Source organism: Cibotium barometz, chromosome 20 (genome assembly GCF_041138505.1).
Source record: "Cibotium barometz isolate CiBa-2024 chromosome 20, ASM4113850v1, whole genome shotgun sequence".
Classification (NCBI taxonomy): domain Eukaryota; kingdom Viridiplantae; phylum Streptophyta; class Polypodiopsida; order Cyatheales; family Cibotiaceae; genus Cibotium; species Cibotium barometz.
The window spans coordinates 20325483-20346607 of NC_141065.1; the positions used below are offsets into that span (position 1 = coordinate 20325483).

At 46.0% G+C, this 21125-nt stretch overlaps 1 protein-coding gene across 1 annotated transcript in view; it reads left to right on the top strand.

The window, feature by feature from the left end:
• Positions 1–20438, top strand: part of LOC147627646 (uncharacterized) — a 78249-nt gene extending 57811 nt beyond the window's left edge. Inside the window, exon 11 of the mRNA XM_086814566.1 lies at positions 19659–20438. Within this exon, the coding sequence (XP_086670692.1) occupies positions 19659–20111 (453 nt within the window). The 3' untranslated portion in view covers positions 20112–20438. The remainder of the gene's footprint in view (positions 1–19658) is intronic.
• The last annotated feature ends 687 nt before the right edge of the window (positions 20439–21125 follow it).

Below are 21125 nucleotides of genomic sequence, written 5' to 3' on the forward strand. Positions count from 1 at the left end.
ACAGGGCTTTTGAGGCATCTAGACAGCTGGCTGAGGCAGGAGACAGAGGATCATGGTATGCACAGGTCACACATTGGTTCTCACAGCATGGCCTAGACATGGATCATCTACCACCATTCCAGTATGACATGGATGCACCACATATCCATCTCTCTCATAGTGAGAGGAACAGAGTATTGAGACAGGATCTATGGCAGCTCTATACACGAGAGACATGGATATCGCCTATACACCGAAGATACTACAGAGATCACTTCATGAGTATCACTGATGATGGATTTATAGAGAGGCCTAGATACATGGAGGGCTTTTTACCACACGGCTCCCGAGTGGCTATTGGTCAGCTTAGAGTTTCATCACACCGATTGGAGATTGAGACCGGCAGAGCAGCATGGATCCCCCAAGCGGAGAGGGTATGCAGATTGTGCAGAGAGGAGGTGGAGAGTGAGGAGCATTATGTATACAGATGCAGAGCATATACAGCCATGAGAGAGAGATATCCCATTTTATTCAGAGAGCCACATTCCCTACGCCAGATCTTTGAGGCAGCAGACCAGCGCATACTGGGGAGATTCATTCTAGACATACAGCGCCACAGAGAGACATCATTACAGGCTCAGACAGCTCCAGAGGGGGGACGACAGACACAGATTACTACATTTTTTCGGAGATCCACCCCACTCCCAGCCCCTACACAGCAGGGAATTACTCTCCAGAGAGCAGAGACACTCAGAGCCCGCAGGAGACAGAGGACACCTGGCTTTTGGACACCACGCCTATACCAGAGAGAGATGACAGAGATCAGAGCTGACTTTCACAGAGAGGGTGCGGAGCGACTGGCTCGCTTCAGAGCAGACCCAGGCATGTTCTTCAGGGAGCTGTGGACACCCCTTCATTGATGTATACCATTCTATACCCCCAGTATGGTACAGGATGGAGCTAGCTAGGTTGCATATCATGATTGTATACTCCATGCATATAGCTTTGCATTCTCCTAGTAGTAGAGCTCCATCCCCTTCACCACTCCTTGTACTTATTGCACACCCAGATTCAGCTTTTTAGTTCAGTACTTTTTCATTTTGTTGGGATGACAGAGGATACCCCATACAGGTACTCCGATTTGTCTCATAGGCCGAGTTCGGTCTTTTGGAAGACGTTAATAAAATCTTTCTTTCTTTCTTTCTTTCTCAAGGCCTTTGACACAGTGCCCAGAGCTAGACTGATGCGCAGGCTGCAAGACTTGGGGGTTCCATGTGAGCTCATTTGGGATATTATGGGACTTTATGAGACAGTAGTTGGGTAGGTGCGGACTTTAGAGGGTCTGTCCCAGCCAGTACACTCCACTATAGGGGTGAAACAGGGCTGCCTGCTCTCTCCGACTCTATTTGGACTATACATTGATGAGATCTCTGATTATATTGGGACACGAGGGGACAGAGGAGCCCAGTTGGCTGGCACTTGGATACCCCTGCTCTTATATGCTGATGATATTGTGCTTATAGCAGACTCACCAAAGGGTATGCAGAGGCACTTGGATACTTTACATGCTTATGCATAGGACAGTGGTCTCTCTGTTAACCTTGGTAAGACCAAGGTTATGGTGTTTAACACTACAGCTCAGTGGGTTTGGAGATCAGCGTCTATTTTCACATATGGGCAGGATACAGTGGAGTATGTTGACTCATACACATATCTTGGAGTGGTGTTCACTGGGCCCACATTTTCCTGAGGGGAGCAGCAGAGGCCAGATTGACTAGAGGATATGCAGCACTAGGAGGTCTAGAGATCATGTGCTCACAAGTACAGTTTCAGGAGCCACGCACTAAGCTGTGGCTTTTTGACACACTGGTCACATCGGCTATGCTATATGGAGTACAGATCTGGGGGCCTAGCCTAGATCGTCACAGTCGATCAGGACGCACATACGATGGATGGAGATCGATGGAGAGACCACTTGTGTCCATGATCTCCAGGATGATTCGGGCTAAGGCCTCGGTACCGCATGAGATTATTAGAGCTGAGATGGGAGCACCACCGATCGTAGTCGAGGCTCTTGCCAGATCAGTGTCCTTCATTCATAGCACATGGGAGCTTCCCCGACACCAGTATGCACGACTTGCTTTAGAGTCATCTCATCAGCTAGCCATGGAGGGAGACACTTCATGTTGGTATGCGCAGATAGCATCCTAGTTTGACCTCCACGGGTTTAGTTTAGACAGACTTCCACCCTTCCAGTACTCTCTGGAGGCACCCTCCCTCACCTTGACACATTCTGAGATTAGTAGAGTCATCAGACAGGACCTCATTGAGTTGGACACTAGGAGGACATGGCTAGAGTCCTCACAGGAATTGGGGACAAAGATGGCTTTCTATAGAGACCATCTTCTCCGCACCACTGAGGATGGCTTTATACTTAGACCGAGCTACATGGATACCCATCTCTCTCATGGATTGAGGTGCGCCATTGGGCAGATCCGCACCTCTTCACATCAGTTAGAGATAGAGACAGGTAGATTTAGAGGCATACCTCCAGGGGACAGGATTTGTCAGATTTTTTGGATGGAGCCAGAGACGGAGGAGCACTAGCATATTATGAGATTTGAGGGCGCTACCATTGCCTTTTCAGAGAGAGATTCGGACCACTGGCTAGAGTCATGGACTATTGTGATCAGCGATGCTTTGGTTTTTATCTCCTGGAGATCCGCATGCTCAGAGAGTCCATTATCAGGAGCAGACGCCCGACTGGTAGGGAGTCCACACAGAGACAGATTACTGACTTCTTTAGAGGGACCACCCGGGAGGACACACAGCCGACAGCTCAGCAGTGGGCACCCCGTGGGACTCTAGTTGAGAGAGCTATCCAGTTGGGCAGATCTAGACGTCGGAGGGTTCGCGGATCCTCACATCGGAGACGGTGCCTACACCGGAGGATTCAGAGCATCATTGCGAGGCATCGGGCTCGTCCGACCAAGCATCTCACTATGGCAGATATCCAGGCCATCCGGGAGAGACCCATGCTAGAGCTCCTAGGATGATTACGACTCCAGCCATATACTGTTGTACTCATTCACTTTTGTACTCCCCCATATTCATGTATTCAGGTATCCATGTACTCATGTACCCCATTTTGACTAGTAGCATTAGCTTCCCCCCTACTGATATATTGTGGGGCTATCTCTTTTCTTTTCCAGACAGTGTATCAGATGTCACATGGTTGTAACTTTGGTCTCATAGGTCACTTTGGCCTTTTGAAGACGTTAATATAACATTTCATTTCATTTCATTTCTCATACACACCCTCTCTCTCCCTATATTCACACCCTATAAGGGTTTCTGTTTACCTTCCAGTTCCAGTTCCATTTTCTAGGTGCTAGTAGTATCATCTTTATTTTTCATTTTCTGGTTTTTTATCCCGACATTGTATCAGATCCACCATGATGTAACTTTTTGGTCTCATAGGTCATTATGGCCTTTTGAAGACGTTAATATAACATTTCATTTCATTTCTCCCTCCCTCAAGGCTCATACGGCACTCAAGGAGGAGGTGAGTGCATTGAAAGTGGAAATGGTAGCCATCAAGAATGCTGAGAAGGAAGAAGGGGAGATCAATGACAACACTCTCACGGCCATCAAAGAAGAGATCTCCAAGGAGATCACAAAGGACATGGAGGGAAAGCTCGAAGCCAAGCAGTCAGGATGGGTCGAGGTGTTGAAGAAGAACATCCGTAAAGAAGTGAGGGAGGAGACTCAAAGGGAAGAACACCAAATCATTCACACCACCATTGAGGAGGAGAAGATGAGGCATGCCCGCCGCCTCAACATTCGAGTCACAGGTATAGCCGAGACACCCGACTCCACTCCCGAGAAAGATGGACAGCTTCTATGTATGAAGCTCGGCTACAAGGAAGAGCACCCTTTCCCCTTCACCAAATCATGGAGAGCCGGGAAAGACTCAACACGCAAGCGAGCCCTCATCCTACAGTTCGCAGGAGAGACGGAGAGGGTCACCTTCATGAGGAAGAGGGTCATACTACGAGGTTTAGAGGGAGCTCCTATTTTCTTGGATGATGATCTCACGAGGATGCAGCTTGAGCATAGGAGAACTTGCATGCCACGAGTCTTACACGCGAGGAGAGAAGGCAAGAAGGCCTTCTATCGAGATGGTCTGGTCATCATTGATGGCCGGCCCATGGATTAGCGGTTTGGGGCCTATGGGACACAGACCAGGCAACTGACAGAGATACACATAGCAGTATGGAACTGTAATGGTTCACTATGGGTGCAGCCTGGACGATTGGAGCATGTTATGGTGGGGAGAGACATCATACTTCTGACAGAGACACATCAGAGCCCAGAGAGAGGGCTACCTCGAGTAGAGGGATTCCAGTGGGAGTCAGCATACAAGAGGACCACACGCCAGGGTACCTCGAGAGGGTCGGGGGGAGTAGCAGTCCTATTCAGACGGGAGCTACAGGGGAGACTGAGAGTGGTAGCACAGGATCTAGAGGCCAGATACATGTGGATCAGCTTACAGCTCTCACAGGACAGGGTTATATACATAGCTCTATGTTACTTTTCTCCATCAGGATCCTCCTATGTCATTACAGAGGACATGCCACAGGAGGAGGAGACATGAGCCTCGCCATACACTTGTCTGTCAGAGGAGATTATGCATTATTCTACACTAGGGGAAGTATTTCTTACGGGCGACTTCAATGCCCACACACAGCAGACAGTGTGAGGTGTATGACTATGATGACATGGAGATCCTCCACCCTGTGGATCCAGAGGAGATAGAGGCTAGTCGGGCATCAGAGGACACTGGACCAGACAGAGGACACTATGGGGACCACTTACTAGAGTTGGGAGCCAGGCATCATCTCGTTATTTATAACGGGATGTTATAGTGGCCGGGATCAGGAGGGCTGACATGCTTCCCACATGGGGGTCATACACGGACCGGAGGCACGGTGGTAGACTACATTATGGGGTCTGTGGAGGCATCACAGCTTGTCACCTCATTCTCCATTCCACCTCGTCCTATTGGGGCAGATCATACATACTTGGCATTTTCACTAGCCGGATCACCAGTATCACCAGTCCCCCACATACCGACGCCACACGCTACCATCTACTTCACACATGACATGGCAGACATATACACTGGCAGAGTAGAGGATGGACTCCTACTCATGGATCCCCTGGCACCTATGGATACCATTACAGCCCAGCTGGCATCACTCCTACACACGGCTGCATTACAGAGCTTCCCACATCGTGTACACTCAGGAGAGCCTGCGAGACCTAGGACTATGCCCCAGAACAGATGGTATGATGACGAGTGCAGAGCTCTATACTCACGGCTCCGCATACAGAGAGCCTTGGGAGCCATCACAGAGCAGGAGTCGAGGAGAGAGATGAGGAGACTTACTCGCCGCAAACGGCGGGCCTTCGCAGAGATACAGGAGCTAGAGATCTTTCATTTCTTCATGAGTAGAGATAGCCCTGTCTCATGGCGGCACTTCAGAGAGTCCCGGACCCCGACACCTCTTGCAGACCCACAGACATGGCACACATATGCAGAGGGTCTATACCATGCCCCACAGCAGCCACCTATACCTCAGCCACAGGAGCCTCGACCTACCACAGCTAGCTTCTTTACCCACTCGATGGTACAGGAAGCTATCCGCCGCCTACAGCATGGACGGGCCGCCGACCATATGGGCCTGCAGGGTGAGCATCTCATATATGCAGTAGATTCTTTAGCTCCTTTTCTTGCACACCTGTTTAACAGGGCACTAGCAGAGGGTTTGCCTGCGGAGTGGACGATGCACACCATTGTGCCGATTCACAAAACAGGGGATATGCTCGATCCGAGCAACTACAGGACGGTTATGGTTGGCCACGTGCTGGCCAAACTCTATGGTGCAGTGCTGGAGCAAGAGCTTAGCTTATATGCTGAGCGAGCAGGTTTACGCTCATCAGGGCAGGCAGGCTTCAGGAGAGCTTTCTCTACCACTGACCATGTATTCACTTTGAGATGTATGATTGATCAGGCCAGAGTGAGGAAGAGAAAGCTCTATTGCTGCTTTGTGGATTTCCGCAAGGCATTTGACACAGTACCACGAGAGAGGCTCTTTCAACGCCTACAGTCTCTTGGCATACCAGCAGATATGACATCGGGCATCTATGCATTATATGAGCAGGTTTTTGGGCGAGTCAGATGTCCAGGAGGTATGTCCGAGACTATTGCTAGCACCATTGGTGTGAAGCAAGGATGCCCACTTTCCCCCACGCTATTTGGGTTATACATTGATGAGGTGGCTGACTTCATTACACGGGGAGGCGGAGATGGAGTTGATTTAGCCGGTACCTCAGTACATATTATGCTCTATGCTGATGATATTGTATTAGTGTCTGATTCTCCAGGTGGTCTACAGCAGCATCTACATGCACTCGATGATTTCTGCACACAGAGGGGTCTTACTGTGAACCTTGGGAAAACCAAGGTTATGGTCTTTCATACATCGAGACAGGGCAGGAGTCAGCTGACATTCACTCTCGTAGGATGCCAGGTGGAGGTGGTGACATCATACGTGTAGCATTGGCTATGCTAGAGAGACAGTGTCACCAGGCGCATTTTCAGGAACCCCGGACGAAGGGGTGGCTATTTGACACATTAGTCACACCGGCATTGATGTATGGAGCAGCGGTATGGGCGCCAGGCCTTGCTACCCATTGGTGGACACAGATAGAGAGACCATAGGCCCTCATGATGGCACGCATGATACGCAGCAAACCGTCAGTACCTCATGACATTATCCGAGCACAGTTTGCTGCGCCTCCTATGATGGTAGAGGCCATATTTCAGACTATATGCCTGCTAGACAGATTCAGAGAGATGCCACAGGACAGATTGTCATACAGAGCTTTTGAGGCATCTAGACAGCTGGCTGAGGCAGGAGACAGAGGATCATGGTATGCACAGGTCACACATTGGTTCTCACAGCATGGCCTAGACATGGATCATCTACCACCATTCCAGTATGACAGGAATGCACCACATATCCATCTCTCTCATAGTGAGAGGAACAGAGTATTGAGACAAGATCTATGGCAGCTCTATACACGAGAGACATGGATATCGCCTACACAGCCTCTTCCACCGAAGATGCTATACTACAGAGATCATTTCATGAGTATCACTGATGATGGATTTATAGAGAGGCCTAGATACATGGAGGGCTTTTTACCACACGGCTCCCGAGTGGCTATTGGTCAGCTCAGAGTTTCATCACACCGATTGGAGATTGAGACTGGCAGAGCAGCACGGATCCCCCGAGAGGAGAGGGTATGCAGATTGTGCAGAGAGGAGGTGGAGAGTGAGGAGCATTATGTATGCAGATGCAGAGCATATACAGCCATGAGAGAGAGATATCCCATTTTATTCAGAGAGCCACATTCCCTACGCCAGATCTTTGAGGCAGCAGACCAGTGCATACTGGGGAGATACATTCTAGACATACAGCGCCACAGAGAGACATTATTATAGGCTCAGACAGCTCCAGAGGGGGGGCGACAGACACAGATTACTACATTTTTTCATAGATCCATCCCCCTCCCAGCCCCTACACGGCAGGGAATTACTCTCCAGAGAGCAGAGACACTTAGAGCCCGCAGGAGACAGAGGACACCTGGCTTTCGGACACCACGCCTATACCAGAGAGAGATGATTGAGATCAGAGCTCAGTTTCACAGAGAGGGTGCGGAGTGACTGGCTCGCTTCAGAGCACACCCAGGCATGTTCTTCAGGGAGCTGTGGACACCCCCTTCACTGATGTATACCATTTTATACCCCCAGTATGGTACAGGATGGAGCTAGCTAGGTTGCATATCATGATTGTATACTCCATGCATATAGCTTTGCATTCTCCTAGTAGTAGAGCTCCATCCCCTGCACACCCAGATTCAGCTTTTTTTTTGTTCAGTACTTTTTCATTTTGTTGGGATGACAGAGGATACCCCATACAGGTACTCCGATTTGTCTCATAGGCCGAGTTCGGTCTTTTGGAAGACGTTAATAAAATCTTTCTTTCTTTCTTTCTTTCTCTCTCTCTCTCTCTCTCTCTCTCTCAACTTTCACTATATATATTATATCTATCTATCACTATATATATATATATATATATATACACACACACACACACACACACACACACACACACACACACACTCTAGTCTCTCTCTCTCTCTCTCTCTCTCTCAACTTTCACTATATATATTATATCTATCTATCATTATATATATATATATATATATATATATATATATATATAACAGATGCCTCTAACATCTCTAAAAAATACGAGTCTTTCGAGGCGCGTACCATACCCGCCTCGTACCAAACGCCTCTGACGTCCTCTAACAACCTTGATAAGAAGCAACACCAGATTGGGTCCCAACCCTCCTCCGAGGGCTCTGCTGGAGAATTTGCTTGTATTACTTTGGAGAACTTGTACAATGATGTGAATGATGACTGTGGACTGTCAAACGCAAGGATGCGGAAGACCAAACATTGGCTAAACCATATGTTGACCCAATAGCACTGTAGAAGACTCTATGAAGTTACTCATGTAAGCGCAGATATGTTGAGGATATGCACGTACGTTGGTTGAAGATGAGAGGATCTTCTATGCTGCCTATGGGATGAAGCACGGGGTGCTTGAAGGCTGAATTGTATGCTCTAGAAAACTCGAAGGCTTTTAGGCACACATGCTCACTAAAATGCTTGATGAACTCCTTAGGAATGAGATGATTTATGCAAAGAATGAGGGGCTTCTTATATAGGAAATCTATGTTGTTGGTCGGTGGTCTTTCACTGTTCTCGGCGGTTTGCTATTTATGCCTATAACTTAGTATTATAAGCATTAAATGCTTGTGCATGTTGGCTGACTAGCATAATATGTTGGTTGGCTGTAGTTAGTGGTTGGAAATACCTATCAATAGCCCTAAAGGCTGGGCGACCTGGTGTGTGGCCTCCCTCTGATGCCTAGCATCTCATGCAAGGACCAAAGGTGAAGAAACAAGCGAGCGATATCTTATGATGTGGCGGTTTGCTTGCATGGAATGAGCATGCAAAAGTTACTAAACCGGTCAACAATCGCCATGCATTGTGTGTTGTTGGATCCAAATGTTGTTGAAAGGGGTCCTACAAAATTGATGCTGATATCCTGGAAAGGTCCTTTTGAAACTGTCAAAGGCTGTAGCAACCCTGCCTGCTACATACGAGGAACCTGAGCCTTTTGGCAAACCTAACATGACTGTACATGCTGACAGACATCCCTTCTCAACTTTGGTAACGCTCTAACTTCTCCAATATAGTGTTGATACCGCGATGACCTCCGACAAGAGAGTCATGGGCATCATGAAGTAGTGCCTGTCACTTTTCCATTGGTATGCATAGCTGGTTCTTGTAGAACAATCATCCATCTTGATGGTATAGTGACCCGGTTCTGGTTGAAGGGCCAATCTATATTGAGTCCCGAATTCCAAAGAATCTTCGTACTGTGCCTTTATATTGTCTAAATCCTTTCCCTGTATATCGAGCACAATGGACTCTTGCAGAGTTTGAATGGTATCTTTGTGACTTAGAGCATCAGCAACAACGAGGTTATTTTTGTGGAAAAATTTGACTCCACCTAGCTTGTTTATCACTCCATTGGACACTAGGCATTGTTTGCATCCATTTAAGTGCATGATGATCCGTCTTAACTGCTGTGAATTCCCTCCCATAAAGAAAAGGTTTCCAATGCTTAAGAGCCATCATCATTCCCAATAACTCTTTGTCATACATTGAATAGTTCTTAAGGAAGCTGTCACAAATAGCGGGAACCCGGTACGACAATAATAATAGACCAACGCTTCAAATACCAAACACAGAGCATGATAACACAGCGGAAGAACCATAAACCATACAATAACACCGCATTGAGCCGGAACGCCCCCCCCCCCCCCCCCCTTAGAACTTCTTTATTAACAGAGAAGCTTTTACAAGATACCAAGGTGCAGGTGAACACAACACCGGATTTTCCACAAAGCCTCAGCACAAATCTTGCACACGTAAACTATCTCGTGCCAAGATACAAACACAGCACCAAAGTCCATTTGATAAACTGTCTCAAAACAGTCCCATAATCAGCTCATAAACTGTCCATAAAACAGGCCGGTACGGAGGCCAAAACAGCCCCAAATTTCGTGGTGAATCAGCTCCAAAACAGAGCCATAAAATCAGCACCAGAAGAGCTCTCAAATCAGCCTGAAACAGTCCCAAAACAGCCCAGAAAATATTGGACCAGCCCTGTTAAGCTCCGGGAGAAAGTGACCAGCCATGTGGCTACCTTGGAAGAAGTCGACCAGCACTATGGGAGGCTTGGAAGAAGTCGACCAGCCTAGTAGAAGTCATGAAGCAAGTCGGCGAGGTGAAACAGTCCCAGATATGCTGTACGGCCAACGCAAGAGAGAGGGTGAACTGTAGTCGGCCAGCAGAGAGAAGCCTCCAAAAGGATGCGCATGGCAAAAAGAGAGAGAGCCAGCCCCTTATAATAAAACCAATAGGCCAAATTTGCCTTGCTTTTCCCCTTTTTCCCAAATAGCTGGACTTTGCCCAAAATATCAACTTTATGCTTTCCTTGGCTTGTACTCCAAGTTTTGGCCCAAAAATATCAACTTTTATGCTTTTCTTGGCTTGGTGCCCAAGTTTCATATAGGCGCCTTCTTTTGTCCACGTGTCCACACCCAAAATAATAATATGACCAGCCCTTCATGTGAAAACACTGACTTACAAATATAATAAGTCACTTTAATGATAAAATCTCATGGTGCTCATGCTGTATGGCCAGCCTAGTAGAAGTCATGAAGCAAGTCGGCGAGGTGAAACAGTCCCAGATATGTTGTACGGCCAGCGCAAGAGAGAGGAGAGAGGGTGAATTGTAGTCGGCCAGCAGAGAGAAGCCTCCAAAAGGATGCGCATGGCAAAAAGAGAGAGAGCCAGCCCCTTCTAATAAAACCAATAGGCCAAATTTGCCTTGCTTTTCTCCTTTTTCCCAAATAGCCGGACTTTGCCCAAAATATCAACTTTATGCTTTCCTTGGCTTGTACTCCAAGTTTTGGCCCAAAAATATCAACTTTATGCTTTCCTTGGCTTGGACTCCAAGTTTTGGCCCAAAAATATCAACTTTTATGCTTTTCCTAGCTTGGTGCCCAAGTTTCATATAGGCGCCTTCTTTTGTCCACGTGTCCACACCCAAAATAATAATATGACCAGCCCTTCATGTGAAAACACTGACTTACAGATATAATAAGTCACTTTAATGATAAAATCTCATGGTGCTCATGCTGTATGGCCATCTTTCAGGCCAAACCATGCCAGTAAAGTGCTCTAGCTTTCTTCTATGGAAAATCCCCGTTCACACCTTGGTTCCGCCTAGCGTCTGAAACGCTAATCAAGACTGGTGGAGGGACCAAATGGTGGCATCCCCGCCATCTTATAAAGCAACTAGAGAATCCTGATACCACTGAAATATCCTTCAAGAATAGCAAATCCACTGTCTATTCATAATATTTCATAATCCATGCATTAAAGCCATAAATCCAGATCCACGATCCAGAAATCTTGATACAGGCACAAGAGCCAACTGTATCAAGAAACAAACTGTATCCATATCATGAGTCAACAACTCTGATAATAGGCAAATATAGGCATAGGAGCCAACTGTGTCCCAAATATCCATAAATCCACAAGAGCCAACTGTGTCTCAAAATATTCATAAATTCATAAGTAGCTGCAGTACCTGCAAAAATAAAGAAGCAGCATACATAGCCACAAAACATCTTGCCGTGCCATTGGACTGCATAAGGGCACCACCCCTATGATCCATACGCATGCCCAAGCCAAACATGCTTCACATGTCCATATGGTCCATCAGGGCAATGGCCCTTCCATGAAACCGTACATGCTCACTAGGGTTTCCGCTTCCACGAGGCTTCATATGTCAATATGGTTCACCAGGGCAACGACCCTTCCATGAAACCATACATGCTTGCCAGGGTTTTCCCCTTCCATGAGGCTTCACTCACCAGGGTCACCAACCCTTCCATGAGTTCCAATACTCACCATGGTCACCAACCCTTCCATGAGTCCATATACTCACTCACCAGAGTCACCAACTCTTCCATGAGTGCAGTATATCATAAGATAACAATAAATCATAGGCATAGAGATCCTGGTTCTCCATAAATATATCCTGGTTCAGAGATAGTTTTACAGGCATTTCGGCTGCCAAAAGAAATCCATAGAGATATCCAATAAATCCTTGATCCATAAGATATCCAATAAATCCACTGTAATCCACAGTATACTCATAATCTAGAATTAGCCAGTCCATGATACTGATGAACAATTCATAGTTCTGTAACCGCATATGTGGAATATTCTAGCGTCCCATACCACCAGAATATACTTCCCATATGAGATCCTTATGTAGGCGACAATTCTAGCATCCCATACTGCTAGAAGCCTCCAGTACACAAGACCAAAACCTTAAACCATTCATTAAAACCATAGAGAAGTCTTTTCCAAAATCCACTGCATCCCAATTAAAGGGAGCCAGAAACATACTCCATCCAACCAAAAGGAGCCAAAGATAACCATATAGATGCGCCAAAGCATCATATATGTATAAATCCTCGAACAGAGATATACCAGAAATATAATCCATAGTCCTCAGATATATCCGTATGAAAAACCATATAAACCAGGCTTTTCAACCATAATGTTTACCTGAAACAATTCAAGGCAAACAAACAACACACAATTCTCCTTGTACAAGCATACGAGGGTTAAGTGTCCAAAAACACTTCCAACAAATTTCAAAAACCAGCAACTTTGCAAAACTAAAAGTATACTTAGCTTTTCTTTGCCAGGTTTGTCATGCAGCCAAAAGAAATATCTTGTCAGTATACGCATAAGATATCTTGAGAGATGGCTCCGTATAGCGTGCTTGTAAGCTTGATTTAAAATCCACAATAATCCATATGGAAGAAGTGCTGAACACGGGCACATAAAACCAACTCCATATTCCGAGGATAAAATCTGTGAATCCATAAATCCTTAGACCAAGCTGTCTACTGCTCATGCCCATGACTGCTCCCATAAGCTCAATAGCCAAACTGTTGGTCAGTGTAGTCTCCACTTTTGATCTTTTCTCTTTCCCATTGTTGGAAGGAAGCCTCTTGCATCCGAGAAAGCCTTTGCTCTAATACCACTGTCACAAATAGCGGGAACCCGATACGACAATAATAATAGACCAACACTTCAAATACCAAACACAGAGCATGATAACACATTAGAAGAACCATAAACAATACAATAACACCGCATTGAGCCGGAATGGCCGGCCCCCTGTAGGAACTTCTTTATAGATAGAGAAGCTTTTACAAGATACCAAGGTGCGGGTGAACACAACACTGCATTTTCCACAAAGCCTCAGCACAAATCTTGCACACGTAAACTATCTCGTGCCAAGATACAAACACAGCACCAAAGTCCATTTGATAAACTGTCTCAAAACAGTCCCATAATCAGCTCATAAACTGTCCATAAAACAGGCGGGTACGGAGCCCAAAACAGCCCCAAATTTCGTGGCGAATCAGCCCCAAAACAGAGCCATAAAATCAGCACCAGAAGAGCTCTCAAAACAGTCCCAAAACAGCCCATAAAAGATTGGGCCAGCCCTATCAAGCTCCGGGAGAAAGCGACCAGCCATGTGGCTGCCGTGGAAGAAGTCGACCAGCACTATGGAAGGCCTGGAAGAAGTCCACCAGCCTAGTAGAAGTCATGGACCAAGTCGGCGAGGTGAAACAGTCCCAGATATGCTGTACGGTCAGCGCAAGAGGGAAGAGAGGGTGTGAACTATAGTCGGCCAGCAGAGAGAAGCCTCCAAAAGGATGCGCATGGCAAAAAGAGTGAGAGCCAGCCCCTTTTAATAAAACCAATAGGCCAAATTTTGCCTTGTTTTTCCCCTTTTTCCCAAAATAGTTGGACTTTGTTGAAAATATCAACTTAGACCTCCTCTTGTAGAGTTCCGTTGAGGAAGGCGGACTCTACGTCCATCTGATAAATGGGCGAATGATGATGAGCTGCGAGAGCAATCATTGTCCTAATGGTGGTCATCCTGGCCGTAGGTGCAAAGGTTTCCTTAAAATCCACGCCTTTATTCTGGGCATAACCCTTGGCAACAAGACTAGCTATGTGCTTATCCAATTTGCCATTTAAACGATACTTGGTCTTATAGACCCATCGGACTCCAATCACCTTCCGCCGTGTAGGCCAAGGGACCAACTCCCATGTCTGATTCCGCTCAATGGAATCCAACTCTGCCTCCATAGCACGCCTCCAAACATCTTGTGATAGAGCTTGCTCAATGCTAGTCGGCACACTATCCTGTAAAACTCGCGACATGAGTGCATAGTTCACACTCAAATTCCCCACATGTGTTTGACCCTGCTGCTGAAGTCTCTGGGATCTCCTCAAGCCATCTTGGCTGGTCTCTGGAAGCTCGGTAACTTCAGAATCCCGGACTGTCTGAAAGAACCATCTAGGTACACGCCATGCCCTAGTAGGGCGGTCCTGAGTGACCTCTGAATGCCACAAAACTCTTGTCTCGGCTATTTATTTGGCCATAAGAGCGGTGAGTTTGTATAGGCCACTTTCCTGCACTCCTTGCCATAGAGGCTACGATCCTCAACGATGACGGAATGCTCATCAAGGATGATTCGGGTACCTAGCCTGGTAAGAGCATTCACAGACAAAAAGGTTAAATCCCAAATCTGGAACATAAAAGACCTCAGCATCTGACCTGTGTCCTTTTGCCATCTGGAACGAGAGGAATAGTGCTGGATCCTTGTACTCGAAGAGTGGACCTATCTCCAATAGTGACATTGCCAGACTTGTTGTGAAGGTTCTGAAGCTAATCGTGCCAATAGGTCATGTGGCTGGAAGCGCCACTATCCACATACCAAGGTCGAGAATGAGAAGAGGCCAATGCAGTCTCGTTGGACTCCAACTCTGTAATCGAGAGGAATACCCCCTCTTCCACCGTTGCGGTTGTAGAAGAACCTGTATCTTTGGCTTTGGACTTCTCTCCACACCATGAAGGTCCAAGGTTGGGGTGCTTTTTATAGCATTGATCCATAGTATGCCCTGTCTTCTTGCAATGGGCACATTCCACCTTAGACTTGGTCTTCTCCTTCTCAAATCTTTCTCCTTTTCGGATGAATCCTGCTTCCCTTTCCCTTTGGATTGCCCCTTCTGAGCGGTAAACGCCTTGGAGCCTTTGCTGCTGCTACCATCTCTTTGTAGGAACCGGGCCTCCTACTCCAAGATCATAGGAACAAGATCCTCCCATGTGATGTCCTCTGTCTTGTTGGAGGCAAGAAGTGAAGAGTACAGGTTGTCAAACTTGGGAGGCAACTGAGCAAGTAGCTTGATTGCCATATCCGTTGAGGCAATGTTCTTGCCACAAGACGCTATCTGACTTCGCAACAACTCCATCTGGTTGATGTGATCTCGCATGGAAGTCGAATCTGAACAAGATATCTTCGCAAGTTGCACCTCCAAAGACATGGGCTTGGTAGAGGTCTTGTAGAGGTCCTCGAGCTTCTGCCATATCTGATAAGCCATGGTATAAGACTTGATATGGGTGAGAACCGCATCCTGGCAGTTCATGAAGATGAAGGATCTAGCTCGAGCGTTGAATCGGTCCCATAAAGCTGCCTCCTGCAAGGTATGAGATGAAACCGTCTCTGCTGAGGTATCGGGCCGAAGTATAGGGGTGGTGAGGAACTCCCAAAGGTCATATGTCTCTAGAATAGACATGGCCTTGACCTTCCATAGGTCAAAATTGGTGCCATCCAGCTTTCAAGATTCGGGAATATTGGGAAGAATGGGTATATGCACTGAAGGTGCTTGAAGTAAGGGCTGTTCCACGATGTCATCAGCCATGAGCCCACAATAAAATGCTGTAAAAGAGTACTTACTACTTCAGAAAAACGCAGCCAAGAAGGACTGCAGATCAGCAACAGAAAACGCAGCTTGTATGGAGTGTTCTCTCTCTCAAGGCAGCACCAAGAAGAAAACGCAATCGCTAGATGATGAGGGAAAGCAAGGAGGGGGAGGAAGATGAGGCTGAGGTCTAGAGGAAGGGCTGTCAGAAAGGGGAGGGTAGGGGCTGAAAACGCAGCCACAATCTGCAAGCTATGCACCAAGGAGAAGAGGGTACCTGAAAGGAGAAGGGAAGAGGGGCTGAACGTGCAACCCCTAGGGCTGTAGAGAGGAGGCAGAGCAGAAAACACAGCCACCTGAACAGTCCAGCAGCCGGGCAGCAGAGAAAAAAAAATGCACCTCTTCAACGAAAGCTCCAGATGATGGTACCCGATGCCTGAAAACAGGCCGCCTTGATGAAAACGCAGACCCCTTTGATGATGACAATGCTGGCCGCCTCTGGAAAACGCAGAAATCAGCAACTTCTTCGCGATGAAAACCTCTGGAAAGATGCCTGGTGCTCTGACACCATGTTAGAGTGCGTGCGGAAGTGGTACGGAGACAAGAGAATGAGAGAATGAGAGAAACACAGAAATCTGAATATATGAAGCAAGTACAATAGCCCTGCGTGGAGCAGTGTGTGGCTCTGTGGGTAGGGCTAGTGGATGGAGAAGAAAAGGAAATGATGAGATGAAAGGAGTGAGAGCATGGGGCATATATATACCCCCTAAGGAAGCTGGCCAACAGGTCCTAAAATGGACAAAGGAGGGCAAAAATAACTAAAACCTAAAAGGCCCATAAAAGGTGCCCAAAAAATAATGGAAAAATAGCCAATGCTACCTAAAAATAATCAGAGCTCCTATGTCCCCCACTGACTCAGTGATGGGGCTCACAACCAGGAGATGATTCATGCTAACATGGTCCTATCCCTGCGAATCAGGCCATTCGTGCAAGTGTGAACCATATGCTGACCCATTAGCACTGGAGAAGACTCTATGAAGTCATGTATGCAAGTCCAGATCTACTGAGGATATGCACATATGCCAGCTGAAGATGAGAGGACTTTCTATGTTGTCTAGGGGATGAAGCACAGGGTACTTGAAGGCTGAATTGTATGCAAGTCCAGATCTGCTGAGGATATGCACATATGCTAGCTGAAGATGACAGGGCTTTCTATGTTGCCTAGGGGATGAAGCACAAGGTGCTTGAAGGCTGAATTGTATGCTCTAGAAAACTTGAAGGCTTTTAGGCACACATGCTCACTAAAATACTTAATGAACTCTTTAGGAATGAGATGATTTATGCAAGGAATGAGGGGCTGCTTTTATAGGAAACCGATGCTCCTGGTTGGTGGTCTTTCACCGCTGTCGGCCTGCTATTTATGCCCATGATTGAGTATTATAAGCATTAAATGCTTGTGCATGCTAGATACTAGAATCAAATGCTAGCTGACTGGCATAATACGTTGGCCGACTGTAGCTAGTGGCTGGAAATACCTGTTAACAGCCCTAAAGGATGGCTGATCTGGTGTGTGGGCTTCCTGTGATGCCTAGCATCTTATGCAAGGCATGTAGCATGCCTTGGCTGCCAGCCTTATGGTGTCAGGGTCAATCCCTTAACGCACTTGGAGAACAAGCATATAGGTCACTTGAGGATAGGGCATAAGTCAGTCCATTAGTTGCATAAAACAAGCATGTAAAAGCATTTAGAAGCACGGATATGTGGGCCAGCCCTTGGGCAAGCCCATGGGACCTACGTAGCTCGTGTGTGACATGTCCCGGACTGGGGCTCATAATGGGGTCACGACATATGACAAATGTTCCCAAAAGGTGCTAATGATGTACAATGGTACATTGAATGCTAAGCCAATGTGTCGCATAGCACCGTAGTGCAGCCCCTGCAGGGTGCATGTGACATCAAATGCCGGCTAAGCTCCCTAAACTCCCAATTACACACCCATCCTCTGGGGAATCCTATCGGTATAGGACATGTAACACTTTCTTCCCCTAAGAAACATGTATGTCCTTGAAAACAATATCAGGGAATCTCCTCATTAAATCGCTCACCTTCTCCCAAGTTGTGAGCTTTCTTCTGGCCTATCCTTCCACTTAACTAGAAGTTTGAGGAGACTGCGATTGCACATCCAATCGATACTCTGGGTCTAAACTCTTGATAACGTCCCCAACCTTTTGGAAGTCATCTATGCCCTGAAGCTCAAGGATGCACCCTGTGCAGGAGGCAATAAATTGGTCTAGAGGTTTTTCGGTAAAGTCCCTAACCTTTGGAAAGTCATCTATGCCTTTAAGCTTAAGGATGCACTCCCTATGTAGGAGGCAGTAAATTGGTATAGAGGTTTTTCAGACATTTAACACTCATCCCAGGCAGTCGAAGCATGTTGCTGTTTGTTCTCAGGCAAGAACTCTTTGTACATTGCGTGCTTGGACCACTATACTCAGCCATCATTTATAAGCTTTAGGGCCGAGCGAGACTTGCTTGAGCCACTTGTTCGTGAGGGGGGGTGTTTTTAAAGTGAATTTATCACTTAAAATGATAGTTGCACCTGGTTCGCGCACCGCCCCCCAAGTTCGATACGGTCGGTTCGGTACGGTTCGGTTCGGTACGTGGGTTGGCGGTTCGATCCGGATCTCAGGCGGCCGTTTTTTTCTCCCGTTTTTTTGGCTGTTTTTTGACCATTTTGTTGGCCGTTTTTGACCATTTGGAGAGCCGTTTGCTGGGCATTTTTTGGGACTGTTCATTGCTTAGCTTTTGCTTGCTTGCCTTGAGGCTTGGCCCTTTGGTTCCCATTGGCCAACTTGCCTTTGCTTGAGCCTTGAGCCTCTCCCTATTATCTATATAATAGGCCTTCCCCCAACCCCATCCTCACAAGCGCTCATTGCTCAACCCTCCCCTCTCCCTTGAGTCCCCTCTAGGCTCTCTCCCTCTTCCTCAAGGCTCAAGCCTCCCCCTCTTCCTCAAGCCTCCACCGTATTTTTAAGTATTTTTTAATGGATCGTACCTCCACCGTATTTTTATTTTCAAAATTTAATGGTGCTCAGAGACCGTATTTGAACGTACCGTACCGAATCGAACTTTTCGTACCTGACAACTATGCTTAAAATCTTTCAAGAAAGGGGTGGATAGCGTCTTTGTTTCTATTCTTTTGTTCTCCATTAAAATTTGGAGGTTTTATTTCCAATGCCAGCGGGTGTTTCCCACTACAAGCACTTGTTCAACAGGTTTTAGTTTCAGGTTATGGGTTGATTTTGTGCTAAGCTACCTTCAAAATTAGCAATACATAGCAGGCTCTTAATCCAGGGAGAAGGTTGGTAGGCGGTGTGATCATGCAGGAGCTTTGGTTATAGTGGACGTTTTGGTGTATTAAAAATGAAATTAAAAGCTTTTTGAGTGGACTAAGGTTCATAACCTCAGTAGATAAAGACATGCTTTTTGAGTCGACTAAGGTTTATGACCTTAGTAGGTAAGACAAGTGTGTGAAGATCCTTTTTATACAAATTAATGGCTGTCATTTTTCTAAGGATTGTCTTTGTCATTGTTGCAGGACTGTGAAAGAACATTCCATAACATGTGGGTCTCCTGGTCCTTCTGGTCTCACAAGTGTTTGTGGCCTGGTCCAAAGTACATGTTTGGGTTCAGATACGCTGCCTACAAAGCTGCACGCAAGCACTTGGACAAAGCCCAAACATCTGCATCAAGTGAAGGTGCCCAATCATCATCTTCTAATCATGAGATTGCCAAAGGTGTCCTGCTCAGTCCCTCTACCAGAAACAAAGTGATTCACGCATGGATTGAGCATGACTTAGCACCTTATGCAAACGTTGTTCTTGTCAATTTTAGTATCCTCATCGCTTGTATAGTTGTCTTTGTGAGCTCCCTTTTGTGGATGTTAAGAAAGGTGCTCGACTCTACCAACATCCCTCACAAGGCCCAAACTGACTCTGTCCGGTTGAAAACTGAACACAAGCCTTCGGGGTTCTATCAGAGATACCAATAAAAAAAAAAATTGAGAATATGTATAATCTGGAGCATTGGGGTTTCCTTCAGTGATACCAATAATTCTTTTGAGAAAATGTGTAATTTGGAGCATTGGAGAGTTACAGCTCCTAGCTGAAGATGGCTTTTTTCAAAGCAACCCCTTACAAGGAGGTGATAAAATTAAGACGGTGTTAATATTCTGTTGACTTTGCTTCAATGAGGCAATACTTTGACACACGTTTTGGATGGCATAATTTTTGAGGTATTCCCTTAGTGGATTCAAGATTGAATTAGTCCATGATCAGGCCTAGCTTGAGGATATTAATTGATACACTTTGCACCCCAATTCTGATGCCTCATTTAAGCATACGTGATCAAACTAAACCACAATGAAAAAAGAATCTAATTAGCTTAAAAATCTACTATAATCAACAAGTTGAGAAGCTAATCTACTCAATTGAACAAGGACAAACATCATTATACAAAATAAAAAGATTAAGAAAAATTAATTCCAAAAGATCAAATTTCACACATGTGAACCTCTCCATTGGTTTAACATGGTTTTCCTTGCCCGACGTATCGTAAGGTTCTTCGCCATATCACTCACTCTCAAACATGCACTTAACTTTTGTAAGATGGTGTTGGAACATATAATGCAACCTTACCTACTCAACCGAACAAGGAGAAACATGATTATACAAAATAAAAAGATAACAAAAAATTAATCTTAAATGATCAAATTCCACACTTGTGAATCACTCTATGGTTTTGTGTGCTTGACCTATTGTAAGGAGTTTCGCCATCTTACTCGCTCTCAAACGGACACTTAACTTTTGTAAGATGGCAGTGGAACATATAAAGCAATCTTAGCATGTACTTAATTTTTGTAAGATGGCACTGGAATATATTTAGCGGTCTTATCAATGTTTGCTCTCAAATGAGCACTTGCATTGGAACATATAAAGCGGCCTTACTATGCACTTAATGCTAAATAAGAGAAGTCTTCGGATTCCATGTATATAGTTACTTAACA